The following is a 16,966-nucleotide window of genomic DNA, read 5'->3' on the forward strand; positions in this document are numbered from 1 at the left end:
GGCTGGACACTGGGTTGTGTCCTTTTTTAATTTTTTTATGTGGGCCATTTTAAAAGTTTAATTACTGAGTTTGTTACAGCATTGCTTCTCTTCTATGTTTTGATTTTTTTGCATGCGAGGCATGTGGGATCTTAGTCCCCAGCCAGGGATTGAATCTGCATTGGAAGGCCAGGTCTTAACTGCCAAGGAAGCCCCTCCCGTCCTGCCCCTCCCATCCTGCTTGAGGCCTACAGACACCCCCTGGCTTTCCTGGGTCCTTTGCTGTGCTGTCTGCAGGCTCCCTTTTCACGGTGATACCTGTGGTGCGGGAAAGGAAGTGGATGAGAACGCATTTGAGTCCTGGCCTGACAGTGGCTAGGGCTCTCTGGCCTGGAGATGGCTGTGGGCGCTGTTGCTCTCGTGAGTAACCCCTGGTCTCCGAGCATCCCGCTCGGTCAGGGCTCAAGCGCTGACCCCACGCCCTGTGTCGTGCTGGGCGGGTTTTCCCGCTCCCAGCCCCGTGATATATGGCAAACTGGTCTAGTGTGACTCTGCCTTTGCTGGTGATGGCAGCAGTCTAGCTGGGCAGGAAGTCTAGCCTGTCACTGCCACCCCTGCCACCCTGGCCTGGGGACAGTGCTCTGGGGACAGCACCTGGGTCTGCTGAGACAGCTGCTTCCTCACCTGTGAGCTTGTCCCCGCCCCACCCCGAGTCAGCATCCCTCACTCGAGCTGCAGGGTTGGGCTGGCATCTGCGCCAAGCTCTTGCCCTCATTCTTCCCCGAGTTTGTGTCTTTGACTTGGAGACGTCCGCTCCCTTGCCCTCCGGAACGAACTCCCACTTGGCGTCATGGAGCGGTGCTCAGGCCTTTTGTCTCAGCAGCACGTGTCTCAGCGTGTCTCAGCACACGCTCAGAGGTGACTTAGGAGCTGGCGCACCCCTGACCTGAGTTCAGAGCTGGCAGCCCTGGCACCCTCGGGCATCCACAGGTTGTTTTTTTTTTAGGAAAAGGGAATTCAGGACTCTCTCCCCCAGAATCTTGTCATCTATTCAGTGACTTTGGTTTTAACTTGGTTGGTCTGAGTTTCCCTGGTGGCTCAGACGGTAAAGCGTCTGCCTGCAATGCGGGAGACCTGGGTTCAATCCCGGGGTTGGGCAGATCCCCTGCAGAAGGAAATGGCAACCCACTCCAGTATTCTTGTCTGGCAAATTCCATGGACTGAGGAGCCTGGCGGGCTACGGTTCCATGGACTGAGGAGCCTGGTGGGCTACAGTCCATGGGGTCGAAAAGTCAGACATGACTGAACGACTTTACTTGGTCTGAAACCAAGGTGACAGCTCTTTAACGTGAGCTAGGCTGCCACCTGCTGTCCTCTGGGCTGTGGTAGCGGTGGTGGTGGGTGGCAGAGGGTTAGAACCACCGAAATAGAAAAGGGCAAGAACAGCTCTGACCTCCGAAGGCAGGGCTTATGTTCTCTTTTCCCAGGTGAAGAGCAGCTTTATTGTATCAACGGCTTTTGCTTCCATTGGTTCTGACAGGGAGTCCTGGCCCTATAGCCCCTCCTGGCCACACAGAGACAGGGCTGAGGCTGGGAGCTGCCCCAGTACTTCTAAGCATGGTTTTTAAATTGTGTGGCCAAGAGTGTCGATAAATTGCCTGAAAAGACTCTTCCTGGTTGTGGGGAGGGGGAACAGGATGCTGTCCTGGAGAGAGGTTAGAGGTCAGGGTCTGGACACGCTCCAATGCCCCAGAAGGACACGGCGAGGGAGGGGCTGTCGCCTTGAGGGCTCTGTGACATGAAGGTGGGGAGTCGACCTGAGGGGACCCCTGCTGCCTCCTCGCCCACCTGCACCCGGCGGTCACCTGTGACCTCGCCTGTTGTTCCAACGTCCTTTCTCCCTCCCCTCACCAGGAAAGCAGGTGCTTCAGAGGAGAGCCGGTGACACGCTGTGGGTGCCAACCGCAGGCCACGTGGTTTCAGGCTCAGGATACGGACTCCACGTGCACGCCTCGCACATCACAGTCACCTCTTCCAGGGAGGCCGGCTGAATGTAGAGATCGGAGGCCACCCCAGGGTTTCTGCACAGTTCTGCCTTCAGCGTCATTCCCACAGTGGGGACTGCAGTCCCTGGGGAGCCAGGTCTGCATGGGAGGAAGCTGTGGCCCTGAGACCCCTGGGTGGGGGGCGTGCCCAGATGCATCCGTCTCCCCCACTGGACTCCAATTTGCAAATAGGAATGCTCCCCAAAGCTACAGCCGCGAGGCCAGAATCAGGTGGTCTTTCTTGTGGATCATCAGCCAGAAAAAGACCACCCTGGGTCCTTGGGCCTCCAGGGGGTCTGGAGCCTTCAGGACCCCCCTGATTTTGCCTCCCTGAAGACCAGTCTTTTGCTAGGACCCCTCTGGCTGCAACTGGTCCTGCCCCCTGCCCTGGACTTGCATCCTGCTCCAGTGCAGCAGCTGTATCGCTAACCTACTAGGTTTTTCTTAGAAAGAGGCAAATGGTAAGTCAGGGCTTTGCAAAGACATTTATAGAAATTTTTTTAATAGCAATAGTTAGTGAGCATCACACGCAGCCATGTTCATGTAAAGGACCTGCCTTCTCTCTCTCTCATGCACGCGCGCACACACACATACATGCACAGATACACACACACCTTTTTTGAGCTTCAACTGTGAGACTGAGCTTCCCTGCTGTATACCTTACCCTGGGGCAGCTCCATCTCTGGTGGGGAGCATTCCTGCCCTCCTCCCCTCTCTGCCCTCAGCCTCATTCCTCTCCTCCTTCTCAGGACATTTAAGTCCTTGGATTCTACTGAAGACCAACCAGGCTCATTAGAAACAGTTGCCCTGTCTCTAGCTAGGTCTGGATTTCTGGGGGAATAGATGGAACTAAAGCTCTCTGGTCTTGGTCCAGGTTGAGCTCATGCTGGACTCCCCAAGAGGAGGTGGGGAAGACTGCCCACTGAGATGTGGGGTGGAGGGTACCCGGCACTCCAGAAGGTCTTCAGGATGGGTTTCTGACTCCACCAGCAATCTCAGGAGGCCCACGACTGATGAGCATGGCCCTGGGCAAGAACCCAGCTGTAGAGTGCCAGGCAGCATGGCGGACTACTGACTTCCCAGCGTCGAAGCAGGCCTGATGGGGCAGGGTCACCGCAGCAGCTGGGGTGGCAGCACCCAGGCCCACAGAGGCAGCAGGAGCAGGCGGAGCGAGGCCGAGGTGTCTGAGGCGCCTCCGCAGTCCTGGGCATTCTCCTGCGGACCCAGAGCACTCCCGGTGAGGTGCCCATCCAGGCAGAGGCGACCGGGAGACTGGGAGTCAGGAGGGAGGTTCTGGCACGAAGAGGGACCGAGGGCTGAGGGAGAGGGGAGTTCTGGCAAGTGGAGGGAGCCCTGGTCCCCCCACCCCCTGCTTCTAGGAGAAGGAAGATGGAAGGGCTGTGGAGTTATCCTCTTAGAGTGACTGCAGAGAAGCCCGGCACTCTGGGAGTATCCTGGCTGTGGACTCAGCGTGTCTAGCAAGGACGACTCAAGTACAAGAAGCCCAACTACGGTGTTCAGGGCTGGTCACCACAGTATTATGTGCATAATGGTTTCCTCCTACCCGCCCGGACCCCGTGGATCCAAGTGCGATGGGGGCAATGTGGAGAAGCTGTGTTTGAGTTTACCAACGGCCTGGCCCCTGGGAGACCAGCTCTCATCATAAAAACACTGCCGGGTCCCTCCCTGCACAAATGCACATGGATGAGGGTTCCAGAGGTGCCCTTCCAGCTGCACACTGGGTGTCCAGTGCTCTCACGTCTGAAGGGTACAGGCTTGGGCTGAGGTTTGGGGATGAAGACCCCCGCCACCAGCCCCCACCTCTGGATGGAAGGCGTGGCAGGCGTCCGGGCGCCGGCGGAGCTTCTGGGAACGCATCCTGTCACACTTGATGGAGGCGTTATGTGCAGAGGTCACTGTTAAGGTGAACACAGCTGAGGCGGAGATGACGCTGGAGCCTGTGTGTGTGACAGTCGCTCAGTCGTGTTCGACTCTGCGACCCCAAGGACTGTAGCCCACCAGGCTCCTCTGTCCATGGGATTCTCCAGGCAAGAGTACTGGAGTGGGTTGCCTTTCCCTTCCCCAAGGGATCTTCTCGACCCAGGGATTGAACTCAGGCCTTCCGCACTGCAGGCAGATTCTTTACTGTCTGAGTAAGGGAAGCCCAAGAATACTGGAGTGGGTAGCCATTCCCTTCTCCAGGGGATCTTCCTGACCCAGGGATTGAACTCAGGTCTCCTGCTTTGCAGGTGGATTCTTTACTGTCTGTGCCACCCGGGAGCCTCTGGGGACTCAGTTCTGGAACCTCTGGTGGGACTGGCTGCCTCACTGCCTTCCAGGGTCAGAGGTCAGCCCTTGGAGCCGTGGGAAGGGCAGGGTGTTGGTGGTGAGGGTGGCTGGCCCCACCTCTCTAGATCTGAGCCCCTCGGTGATGACCCGCCCTCCCCGCTCCCCCGTCCACCCCTCCCCTGCATCCCACACACACGCAGGCTGGAGCCCCAGAGGATATATTTGACCTCCTCTGCCTCCCGCAGCACTGGCGGGAAGGTGCTGCAGTCACAGGTGCGATCCGTCACCAGGAGCAGCAGGTTGCTGCTGGGGACCTGCTGCATCACAAACGCCCTGTGGACACGAGAGAGGTTGGGCCGTGGAAGCTCCGAGCAGCTGGACGCTGGGCTTCAGGGAGACTCTTCTGGAGATGGCGTGAGGGCTTGGGGGCCCAGGTCAGCCCCCTGGTGGGAGGCAACCTGGTTTACATCTCCCACAAGCCTTTGCAGCTGCCCTGCTCTTTTCCTAGAAGATTGGAGGGAAGGAAGCCCAGACATCTAGGGGGATAGGAGTTGTTATTGACGTCTGTGGGGAACACAGGCCTAAGTCAAGACCATGTCAAGTAAACAGGCCAGTGTGGAGAGGCCGCCCCCAGCGGGGTTACAGTGCTCAGGCGTAGCCACAAGGTGGCGCCCCAGGCCCGCACGCTGCCCAATTTGAGCCGAGTAGGTGCAAGCCGGTTGCGGTCACTGGCTCAGCCAGTGCGTTGGCCACAGACACTGCCCATAGGCATTTCCTGCGGGGTAGGGGACTTCATACGTGCACGTGCACACACACACAGCACACCCACGTGCCCATATACACGTGCACAACAGACTCACATGTACATATTCAACCTTCTTCATACCATATGAAGTTGGTATCATCCCTATTTTACAGATGGGAAAGCTGACACCTCTGGGTAAAGTGATGCACTCAAGGTCACCAGTTCCTCTTCAGTCAAAGTCCGTCTACTCTGAGGCCTTGGCTTTACCCACACTGTTCGCCGTATCCACCCTGCCAGCCTCTGAGATAAGTGTACAAATAACTACATTCCCGTGAAACCAGCTGTGTGAGTCCTACAATGACAGTGCCTGCCTGAACAAGATGGGCTGTCTGTGTCTGAGGCCAGGGTCCCAGGCGTCCCACTAGAAGGCAGTTTGCTTGTGCCCTGAATCTCAGGGACATCCTGGAAGCCCCTGGGGAGTGGCATGCTGGCAAGTGGACAGCCTAGGGGAGGCCATCTCCTCCAGGTCAGGATGGAACATCCCGTGGGTGGGCGGTGGCCCGAGGTCGGGGTGGGAGTGAGCAGCACAGAACTTTGAGCCAGGCCTCCCAGCCTCCCTGGGCTGGAGCCTGGCCTCCCTGCGGGAGCTAGGGCAGAGGTGTCAGGTGCCCTAGCCACTCCTGAAACGTCCTCCAGCCTCCCGGTCCTTTGCGTGGACAGACGTCTAAGTGAGAGCTGGCCCTCCTTCCCTGAGTCTGCCCTGGCCTCAGGGCCATCTCTCCTGTCTGCCGACATGGACACTATGCCAGCCCTGTCCCCAGCTGGCTGCCATGCTCTGGGCCGAGGCCTGTGGTCCCTCCACCAAGGAAGTGGGCACAGAGGCCTTGCCGCGGGGACCCCACCTGGCTCCCTCCCCTCCCCGCTCACTTCTGGCAGGCGCGGCACTCCACAGTGCCGTTGGCCTCCCGCAGGGCCTTCTGGTGGACGAACACGGGGTAGGCGGTGTCACAGGGCTGCAGCAGGTCCTGCTTCTTGTGCTTGTGGGCTGTGGGGACACGGAGGGGTGTGGACGCGGGGCTTCGCTCACCCCTGTAGGGGTGGGCCTCGACAGCCTGGGCGGTGCGGTCACTGCGCCGGGAGGAAGACGCTCCCTCCACTGGCAGATGGCAAGCCATCAGGACTTAGGGGGTGGGGGAGAGGGAGCGGCTGAGTGTGAGTGACGCCTGGGGTTACCCTGGGGACGCCTGTCTCTCTCCTCACCGTCAGCGGTGATGTCCAGGGGCTTGGAGGAGGTCAGGGTGTGGGGGGCCTGGGAGATGACAGCCTTGCTCCCTGTGGTCCAGCGGGCACTCTGCAGACATAGCTCCCGGACAAGCCCTGGGCCTCCCCCCACAACTGACCCCACGGTCACTTAGAGGTGGGCAGGGGGCCCAGTGCCCAGACTTCCTGGACTCCTCAGTGGGGCCTGTGTGGTCACTTGAGCGGGCTCAGAAAGGACTTGGCAAACTCAGAGGCCTGGCAGCCGCCCTGGAGGAGGACCCACGTCCACTCCTGGGTGAGCAGATAGCTGTTGCCTGTGTGGGGCCTTGGCCTCTGGACCACAGGACACTGTCCTCCTAGCGTCGTCAGAGCTACTGCCCAGGAGAGGGCTGGAGGGTTCCGTTTTCCCTGGGGCAGGGCTGTGATCATGTGGGATGAGGTCTGGGCTACACACCCTCCCCTAAGGAGCGAGGCTCTAAGTTGAGAGGGGCCTTCATTGTTGAGGAGTCCTGGAAGGAGAGAGGTTCCTGGGACCCTCCCAGCCCAGCACTGGGGCTCCTAGGCCGCTCTACTTACAATGATGGAAAACGGTCTTGGCTGTCCAGGACGTGTGGCCCAGCACGGGGTGGCGATGATGGTGATGATGGTGGTGTCACATGGTGTGGGCATGAGGTCACATGGAACGGATGATGTCACACGGGAATGGTCAACATCACGTGGGATGGATGATGTCACATGGATGATGTCACATATGATGGATGACATCACATGGGATGGATGATGTCACATGGGATGGATAATGGCATATGGATGATGTCACACAGGTTCATGGTGTCCCGAGATGGTATGACATCACACAGAGGTGAGGGAAGGTGATGGAGAGGCCAACAGGATGGATGTGAGTGGTGGGCCCTCTGCAGTCCCCTCCCCGCAAGTGGCGGCTAGAATGATGCTGGGCTCTGGGTTCCCGCAACCGAGCACTCACCCTCAGCCCTGTGGTCCCCACGCCAGGAGCCCCAGGCCCTCCACTCCAGCAGGAGCCTGTCGGATAGAAGTGGCCAGAGTCCTGATCGCCCTCCTCACTGGTCCCCGGGCTGTCTGCCCCTCCCCCCAGGGAACCCTTGTCCGGAGGCTCCTGGGGTACAGAGGCCCTCCCTGGCAGCTGCCTGTAGGAGGGGGCATTGTATGTGCCTGGCTGGTTCCACTCCAGACCTCAGCCTCCTCCCCTGGGGTTGTGGGGACATCAAGCAGCTCCCTTCAAGGGGCCCCCTCATAGCCCACCCCTGCATGAAGCCCCCAGCCCCTCACTCACAGCAGGAGTTCGTTCATCAGCCACCTGGTAGCCGACAGGAGGGCAGAGATGGGCTGGGGGGAGAGGGGACACACTGTGAGCCCTGGGCTCCCCCCACCCCATCCCAGCAGCGGGATCAGTGGAAAGCTGTTCTGGGAAATTCCTGCTGTAGAGCGGATGACGGGATAACGCCAGTCATCACCCTGGGTGGCGTCTATGGGATCCCTGATGGGTTGTGGACCGTGCGGGGGTGAGGGTGGGAACCAGGCAAGAAGGGGGCTGCAGCTGTCCCTCTGCCGGAGCAGTTGCCCTGACCGCCCCGCCCCGCCAGATAAGATCTGGGAGGGAGCGGACTGTGGGCGGCGGGGGCAGTGGGAGAGGGTCAAGATGGGCCCTGCTTCCTGGAGAGAAAGGGACAGGTCACCATCTGGTGGAGGGAAGCCCCTGGGAACACTCACGCTGGCCAGGGGCTGGGAGGCGCTGTGGTGGTGGGTTGGGGGTCTGCACATGGCCTGGTAGTCGTACATGGTCACTCTGAAGCCAGAATTGGGACAGGGTGAGTCCAGACCCCACCCGTATTCCACCCCCACCCTTCCCTGAGAGACTTTGCAGCAGGGTTTTCGTCAGCAGGTCAGAAAACGACATTTCTGGGCTTGGGCTGCTCAAAGCCAAGGAACAGCAAACCTCATTCGCCCTCTCAGGGACCTCAGCCCTTCCCACCCCTGCAGGCCTCAGGCCTAAGGAGGTTGCTCTACAGCCCTGGGGGTCCCTGTGCGGTTCTGAGGTTGGGATCTAAGATGCATCTCATCTGTTTAGCATCTGACCCCGCCTCCTCTCTATGTGTTTGGGGAGGGGGTCGCCTGCCCCACTTACTGGTTGAACACCCCCATGCTGAGCAGCTGGGTCACGAGCGCACCGTCTACCTCCCCCAGGAATCGGCCCACCTGTGAGGGCAAGAAGAGGGGGAGAGGAAGGGACAGGGGGTCGCTCCGAGCTCCAGACTTCACCTGCATCTGGGCTTCCCCTCCTGAGGCTCAGTAAGTGTGTGTGTGTGGGGGGGGTGTTGTACTTTCTCCTTGGCCCTCCTGGGTCCAAGGGGGTCCTGGGCATGTGGCCAACTGGTGTGATGGGGCAACTCCAGGCCAGGCTGGCCGGTGAGGATGGACTTTCCCATCCGAGAGGTCCAGACGAGGGGAGAGAGTGTCCAGATCCTGGCCCCACGGAGGTGGGAGGGTAGGCGCTGAGGTCTGAGCGTTCACATGCAGAAAGGTGCCTCCAGGGCAACGGGCCCACCTGATGGGGTTGGTGCTCTCAGAAGAGACCCCAGGGGGCTCCCTGCCCCTTGTGCTGCTAGGGACACACTGAGAACCCTGTTACCCAGGGGGGCCCCCTCGGGCTCCAGCCCCTACGACTGTGAGAAGAGCATCTTTGTGGTTTGTGAGCCGCCCCGTCTGTGTGCTCTGCTTTGGATGTCTGAATGGGTTAAGGTGGTGGAGGGGGAGGCAGACAGGAGTAGGTGGTGGGCGGCAGGAGGGGCTCAGGACTCTGGGGTGGGCCCCCTAGGCAAGGCTGCAGACAAAACCCGGGGGCCTCGGGGAACCCCCACCAATAGAGCAGGGAGACAAAACAGACAGATGATCGCCTCTGGGCATCTGAGGTGGAAAGGCTGGGTCCTGGGGTCTCTCAGTGCCAGCTGTGGTTTCAGACTGTCTACTGATTGTCTCTGGGCAAGGATGATCGCTTCTGGCCTTTTTGACAGTAGAGGCCACTGGGCGATGTGACCGTCCCTGCCCCCCTGTCTAGTTTCGCCTCTGAGTGTCTTACCTCCTGGGGCCTCTCTGAGATCAGGATGAACCCGTTGTTGTCGACGACGAAGCAGTCCAGATCCTGGGGAGAAGCCCAGAAGGAGGTCAAGGCCAGGCCCTAACACTGACCCCTGCTGGACCATGTGGGGAGGCCACTGCATGGAACCCAGGCTGGGGAAGCAGGGGCTGGCCCATCAGGGGGACGCGAGTGGGGGCTGCCCCTACCCCCTTCCCGCTGGGGAGGCACTCACACTGTCCTGGCAGCTCTCTTGGCACGGCCCCTCCGCGGCACCACACTGGAGGGAAGGGCAGAGCTGTGAGTTGTGTATCCGTGTGTGTGTGTGTGAGTGTGTGATGTGTGTGGTGCAATGTATGTGACGTGTGTGTGAGTGATGTGTGTGTTATGTGTATGTGTGATGTGTGTATGATGTGTGTGTGATGTGTAATGTGTGTGGTGTGTGATGTGTGATGTGTTTGTGATATGTGTGATGTGTGTGATGTGTGTGGCATGTGTGTGATGTGTGTGGTGTGTGATGTGTTTGTGCATGGTATGTATGTGTGTGGTGTGTGTGTGATGTGTGTGATGTGATGTGTGTGATGTGATGTGTGTGATGTGATGTGTGTGGTGTGATGTTTGTGGTGTGATGTGTGTGGTGTGTGTGGTGTGTCGTGTGTGATGTGTTTGTGCATGGTATGTGTGTGGGTGGTGTGTGTTTGATGTGTGTGGTGTGTGTGTGATGTGTGTGATGTGTGTGGTGTGTGTATGATGTTTGTGGTGTGGGTGTGGTGTGTGATGTGTGTTGTGTGTGATGTGTTTGTGCATGGTGTGTGTGTGTAGTGTGTGATGTGTGTGATGTGTGTGATGTGTGTGGTATGTGTGTGTGATGTGTGTGGTATGTGTGTGATGTGTGTGTGGTGTGTGTATGATGTTTATGGTGTGTGTGTGTCTGATGTGTGTGTGTGATGTGTTTGTGCACGGTATGTATGTGTGTGGTGTGTGTGTGTGATGTGTGTGGTGTGTGTGGTGGGTGATGTGTGACGTGTGTGTGATGTATGTGGTGTGATGTGTGTGTGTGATGTGTGTGTGTGATTTGTGTGATGTGTGATGTGTGTGATGTGTGTGGTGTGGTGTGATGTGTGTGGTGTGTGTGGTGTGTCTTGTGTGTGATGTGTTTGTGCATAGTATGTGTGTGTGTGGTGTGTGTGTGGTGTGTGTTTGATGTGTGTGGTGTGTGTGTGATGTGAGTGGTGTGTGTGTGATGTGTGTGGTGTGTGTGTGATGTGTGTGGTGTGTGTGGTGTGTGATGTGTGTTGTGTGTGATGTGTTTGTGCATAGTATGTGTGTGTGTGGTGTGTGTGTGATGTGTGTGATGTGTGTGGTATGTGTCTGGTGTGTGTATGATTGTGTGGTATGTGTGTGTGTGATGTGTGTGGTGTGTGTGATGTGTGTGGTGTGTGTGGTGTGTGTGGTGTGTGGTGTGTGTTGTGTGTGATGTGTTTGTGCACGGTGTGTGTGTGTGTGGTGTGTGTGGTGTGTGTGGTGTGTGTGGTGTGTGATGTGTGACGTGTGTGTGATGTATGTGGTGTGATGTGTGCGTGTTGTGTGTTGTGTGTGTTGTGTGTTGTGTGTGATGTGTTTGTGCACGGTGTGTGTGTGTGTGGTGTGTGTGTGATGTGTGTGATGTGTGTGGTGTGTGATGTGTGTGGTGTGTGATGTGTGATGTATGTGTGATGTGTGTGATGTGATGTGTGTGGTGTGATGTGTGTGGTGTGATGTGTGTGGTGTGTGTTGTGTGTCTTGTGTGTGATGTGTTTGTGCATGGTATGTGTGTGTGTGGTGTGTGTGATGTGTGTGATGTGTGTGGTGTGTGTATGATGTTTGTGGTGTGGGTGTGGTGTGTGATGTGTGTTGTGTGTGATGTGTTTGTGCATGGTATGTGTGTGTGTGGTGTGTGTGTGATGTGTGTGGTATGTGTCTGGTGTGTGTATGATGTGTGTGGTATGTGTGTGTGTGATGTGTGTGATGTGTGTGGTGTGTGTGGTGTGTGTGGTGTGTGGTGTGTGACGTGTGTGTAATGTATGTGGTGTGATGTGGTGTGTGATGTGTGTGTGTGGTGTGTGATGTGTGTGATGTGTGTGGTGTGTGATGTGTGTGGTGTGTGATGTGTGTGTTGTGTGTGGTGTGTGTTGTGTGTGATGTGTTTGTGCACGGTGTGTGTGTGTGTGGTGTGTGTGGGGAATGGAGCCCACAGGACACCTGTGGTGTGCATGCGGGGGTGTGTCACATGCCTGTGTGGTGAGAGCGGTGTGTGCACACGGGGGATGTGTGTGGTGTGGCGTGTGTATGGTGTGTTCCTGTCGTGTGTGCCCTGTGTATGTGCACGGGGGGTCCGGGGCTGCGAGGCGGGCAGGGCCTCGCTGGTGGCAGCAGCTCAGGCGCCCAGGTCGGGGTCTTCACCCTGAGTCCCGCCCGCACCCCCACACGCACCTGCCGGGTGGCGGCCCAGAAGCTGCGCTGCAGGAATTCCATCCTCATCTGGACGCCCACGGCTGCCGCGGAGCGGGGAGGGGGGCGGCGAAGAGAGGGTGAGAGAGGTGTTGGATCCCAGCCCAAGGGAGGAGGTGCATCCGCAGAGGGCTGGGGGCACCTGGCAGCCTGGGCCGGGGGGGGGGGAGCGTGGCTCAGTCTCTCCAGAGCCGACACCACCAGAAAACACCCCAAGATGCGATGATGAAGTCAAGGAGCCGGGAGCTCGAGGTGGGTGCCCGGGGAGGTGGTCCCACGTTCCCACTGAGACCCAGGTTGGAGTCCAGGGCCCTGTGGGAGCGATACCCCTCCACCAGCCCGCTCAGGGCCCCATGTAAGAGGCTCCTCCTTACAAAGCAGGACCCGGTGAGCAGGCCTGCAGGAAGCTCCCAGCCCCGGAAAACCCGGCTCGATGCCGCTGCTTACAAGAGCCACCATGCCTCTCTGGTCCCCAGACAGGCTGGGAGAATGTGAGGTGATGCCCAGAGGCTAGGAGAAATCTGGGCCCGGAGAATAGGAAGACAGGCAAGTTGTAGAGAAAGAGAAAGCATAGGGAAACGAGGCCGCTTCCTACCATCAGGGATAAGGATAAGAGAAAATGCCCTGGGTGTCAGACAGCTAAAGCCCCGAGCTTGAGTCCACACGGTAGAAGGCTGGGCAGTGGGGGGAATCCACGCCCAAGTCACCGGCCCCTAAACACGAGGAAGACCTACCGCCCGGGGTCTCTAGGGCCCTGGCTGCTCTCTCCTCTGGGCCTGACGTGAGCCCCTGTCGGGAGGGCGCTGATGGACCTGGGCAAGCCCCCTCGCGGTCTGCGGCTCCTTCCTCTGTGAAATAGGGACCGGTCGGGGTCCCCAACATTCTGCCATGTTCATGAGACCGCATCACCCCAATGGGGAGATTTCCCACCACAATCGAGGGCTTTGCTGCTGTCGGGTCTGGGGTGTGTGTGTATGGAAGGAGTGGGTGGGAAGGAGATAGGATGCTCCCCTCCCCCAGTTGTCCCTATGGCTGCAGGAGGCCCCTCAGCCCTACCCCTCGTTTCTCCTGTTACAACCTCCCCTAATGCTCACTTTACTTATTCATTTTTAGTCTTTTGGCTGTGCCGCAGGGCATGCAAGATCGCAGTTCCCTGACTGAGGGGCGAGCCTGCACCCCCTCTCCTGGCAGCGTGGTCTGAACCACTGGGCCGCTGGGGAAGTCCCCTTGCCCTTCATTTTTAGACAGACTTCCCTCACCTGTAGGGAGAAGCTGAGCGAAAGAGGAGGCATCTTCTAACAATGGCCAGAGGGGAGCAGCGTGAATGGTTCAGGATTCAAGAAACCCTGACCCTGGCCTCTGGGTCCAAGCTCTCAGACTCTTTCCAGAGCCAGACTCAGCCTTGCCACTCCATAGCTCAGGGCCAGGTCTCCTGGAGGTATGGCATTTCCAAACTGGAAGAAATTCTGGGATTCTAACCCAGGGCATCTCGAGAGGGCGGGGCCAAGGTTTCCCTAATGAGACCGGGTTTTGAGGCTCATGGGTGGAGACAGAGGAGCAAGGCCCCCAGCCTGTTCTCCGGAACCAGGGTCCATCTCACAGTGGATTCACGAGCCCCTCCAGGCCCTAGGCCCTGGTCCTAGGACTTGGGACATCTCACTGCTTGCTGTCAGTCCACCCTGGTCACCAGTAGGCATTTCAGACTTCATTGGTCAAAACCCGACTGTGGCTCTTTCTCCCCAAGCCTGAGCCTCCTTGAGAACCCTCCCCGCATGAGGCCACAACGCCCACCTAATGGTCACCATCTTCCCACATCCCGCCAGGGTGCTGCTGCCCTTGTTGCCAAACTTCATGAATCTCCTCACTCTCTCCAACCCCACCACCATCTGGATTAACGCCCCAGACCCCCCAGCGGATCCTTCCCCACGGAGCCTAGAGAGTGGCCTTCCTGAGGGAAGTTGGGTCTCTCCCTTGCTCAGAACCTTCCAAGGCCTTCCTGCTGCCCTCCGAACAAAATAGAAACTTCTCTGTGGTTTGGCATCCAAGGCCCTGCCGATCTCTCTGATTTCAGCCTGAATCTCTAACTCCCTTGAACAAGCCTGTTCCCCGCCCAGGGCCTTTGCACCTGCCGCCCGCTCCCCTCGACCAGCACCCCCACCCTCGGAATGCACTTCCCTAGAATTAATGAAGTGCTCCTTCTTACAACTGGATCTCAGTGCAAACAGCATCTCCTGAAGCAGCGTCCTGACCTCCCAGATAACGAGGTCCTCCCCTCGACTGGCCGTTCACATTCTATCTCATCACCCTTCATTTTCTAGGGAGCATGACATTTACTTTCCTCATCCATAGTCTGTCTTGCCCCACCTAGAATTGGCACTAACAGTGAGCAGGGGGCTGGAATTCCCTAGCCCCGAGAATAAAACTTAGCACATGGCGAGGCTCTCAATAAATACGTTTCGAGCTAAATAAAATAAATGCTTGTGTATTCTGTGGGGGCCTCGCAGAACTCCTCTCTCCATTCAGAGCCCCTCCTTCCTAAAGTTGGGGGTCCTGGATGCTGGAGAGGTCCCTCTCCTTCCTAGAGATAGGGGTGCTGGATGCTGGAGATCCAGCTGTGCCTGGTGCCCTAGAGGACCCAGGGAAATCCGCTAAGAGTTGGGGAATTCAGGTGAGACACGAAGAGTAATTTCCTAGGGAAGAGCTGTTAGCTGCTGAGAGCAGGGGTTGGTTTAGAGTGAGGAAGGCAAGGTGCGGGGCCTGGGGGAAGACAAGGGGGCAGGAAGGGGGCATCTTCAAGGATTTAAGGACAACTCACTCGCTGTGTTCCACCACACCTTACCTGGGGCTCGAATCATTTCAAACCCTTTTGTTCAATGCCTGCCTCACAACCCGAATCGTGCTTTTCCACCCCATCAAAGAGCCCAGCCTCCTCGGGAGACTCCACGGCAGCTCTCAGACCTCATCCCTCGCTCCAGTGGGCCCCAGGCTGGCCACCCCTGCCTGGCAACCCCCCGGAAGCCTGCTCTGTGCAGGTGAGACCACCCCTCGGTCCTGGGTTGCAGATGGAGTGGTGAAGAGTCAGTCCCTGGCTGAGGCCGAGGGCGGGTGAGACCTCCATCCTCCCAGCCTTCTGTCCCCACCCCCCCAGGCCTGTGCTTGGCGGGTCCTTGCATCAGAGCCCGACCTCGGTCCCTAGGGGGACCTGCCACAACCTGTTGGAGGGGGAGCGATCGGACCCCCTTCCTTCTGCCCCTACTCTGCCTGTCCCCCTGATCCACGCCGCCTCATGCCCTCCTCTGCCTGCTTCCTGCAAAGCAGTTTTTCTTTAAGACCCACTCGCTCGCTCGGCTGGCAGACAAAGAGCCTCAATAAGGCCACAGGCAGCAGACAGCTTATCAAGATGCTCCTCTTTGCTCTGCGTCCTGGCTGTCACCTCCGCGTTGCTTTGTCATCACAGACGGCAAAACAAAACAGCCGCGCGGCACACGCACACACCCGCCCCGCCGGAGCCGCCGTGCCCCAGGAGTCCGAAACTCCATCATCCCCCTCGCTCTCCTGTCGACCGTGTCCTTGAAACCCAGCGGCAGGCGGTGCTGACCTGGGGGGTCGGGCGGCTGTGGGTCGACGGGGCCCATCCTTTATGTAGCAGCTGGGGAGCCGGTGTTCAGGGACCCCAGAGACCTTGTCATCCACCTGTCCACTCTGGGGCAGTGAGTAACCCCGCAGTCCGGTTAACAACAGCTAATGGCTGGTTGTCAGAGCCTCTGGACCCTGACACCTGGCTGAGCTCTTCCGTCCCTGCCCATTCCTCACTCAGCCAGGGGAGGCAGACCTCTCTTCTGGAAGGGCCCCCCGTTGTAGACCTGGGGTGACCCGCCCACCCACAGACAGCTGTCCTCTGTGATATGGGTCAGAGAAGAAGGTCCAGCTGGACACGTGCACCAGGATGGGAGTTCTGGTTGAGTTTTTAAGGAGGGGAAGGTGCCCCGTGGGTGAGGCGAGGGTTCCAGATGCTGGGAAGGACATGCTGTTTGGGAGCAGCCGGGGGACAAGGGGGTGTGTGGGGCAGGTGGGAGCCAGTCTCATGATGCAGGGTGGGAGGCTGAGATCTTGGGAGGGAAGGCTGCTTTTCCTCCGGGCACTCCTGTTGTTGCCCAGCAGAGCAGACAGAGAAAGAAGGTGCAGGAGTGTCAAGGGGTCTCTCAGCTTTCACCCAGTGCTGACCACGGACCCCTGAAAGTGGGCGTAAAGGAAGAGGGATGCTGGATACCCTTGACAAACGCGCCACATGTCCAGCCATCAGGCAGGCTTTGAAAGATGCCAGGAAGGTCACCAGGGTCCAGCTCTGGCCAGCGGCTCCTCCCCAGCTGGTCCTTAACTTTGTTTCCTTCGGGTCAACCCCTGCCTTCCCTTGGAATATCTGTTTCTCCAATGCCTCCGTCCTGACTGGCTGGTAGGGAGGCCTCTGAGCTCTTGATGTCAGTCTCTCCCCATCCAGCCAGAGGCCCACGCTGGGGGAGGGGGCTGGTTTGCCCCGCCCCCCCCATTCCCCACCTCCGCGCTCCTCCAGGCTCACCCCAGGGCTCTCCAGAAAACCTGCCCCCAGGCCCCAGCCCAGCCTGCCTGCATCTCCCTCCCCAGATAGCCCTGGTCTGGGGTCACAAGGCTCAGTGACCTCTGTGTGTCTGCATGCCATTGACTCTGTGTGGCCTGGGGCCCCTCCCTGGAGGACCTCAGGCAGATGGGCCCTCGTGTACCCCTCCCTCCAGAATGTGTCCTTTTGACCTGCAGGCGCGGTGGGAAATACGGCCCCCATCTCGGAACAGACTCAGAGCAGCTTCCCGCTGCTTCCTGGGGGGCCTCTGTGCTCTGGGTCCTGCCGCTTGGTTCTCAAAGGGAAGGGGAAAGGGGACAGAGCTAGAGGATGTTGTGTGGGGGGCAGCCAGGGCAGGAAAGCCTGCAGAGGTGGGGAGGGAAGGTGGTGGTGGTGGGGGGGCGCTGGTGAACAGCGCTCCTGCCCCTGGAGCTCACGGCCGGCCGGCCGCG

The 16,966-nt window shown here is 58.6% G+C and overlaps 1 protein-coding gene across 1 annotated transcript in view; it reads right to left on the reverse strand.

The window, feature by feature from the left end:
• Positions 1-2,560: 2,560 nt before the first annotated feature.
• Positions 2,561-16,966, reverse strand: part of CACNA2D4 (calcium voltage-gated channel auxiliary subunit alpha2delta 4) — a 66,960-nt gene continuing 52,554 nt past the window's right edge. The window contains exons 27-38 of the mRNA XM_069582008.1: positions 11,903-11,964; positions 9,666-9,710; positions 9,434-9,496; positions 8,483-8,553; positions 8,068-8,143; positions 7,631-7,683; positions 7,304-7,359; positions 6,895-6,915; positions 5,986-6,103; positions 4,534-4,646; positions 3,846-3,928; positions 2,561-3,239 (exon numbers count right to left, since the gene is read on the reverse strand). Coding sequence (XP_069438109.1) covers positions 3,135-3,239; positions 3,846-3,928; positions 4,534-4,646; positions 5,986-6,103; positions 6,895-6,915; positions 7,304-7,359; positions 7,631-7,683; positions 8,068-8,143; positions 8,483-8,553; positions 9,434-9,496; positions 9,666-9,710; positions 11,903-11,964 — 866 coding nt within the window. The 3' untranslated portion in view covers positions 2,561-3,134. The remainder of the gene's footprint in view (positions 3,240-3,845; positions 3,929-4,533; positions 4,647-5,985; positions 6,104-6,894; positions 6,916-7,303; positions 7,360-7,630; positions 7,684-8,067; positions 8,144-8,482; positions 8,554-9,433; positions 9,497-9,665; positions 9,711-11,902; positions 11,965-16,966) is intronic.

The sequence above is a fragment of the Ovis canadensis genome, chromosome 3 (genome assembly GCF_042477335.2).
Source record: "Ovis canadensis isolate MfBH-ARS-UI-01 breed Bighorn chromosome 3, ARS-UI_OviCan_v2, whole genome shotgun sequence".
In the NCBI taxonomy this organism is placed as follows: Eukaryota; Metazoa; Chordata; class Mammalia; order Artiodactyla; family Bovidae; genus Ovis; species Ovis canadensis.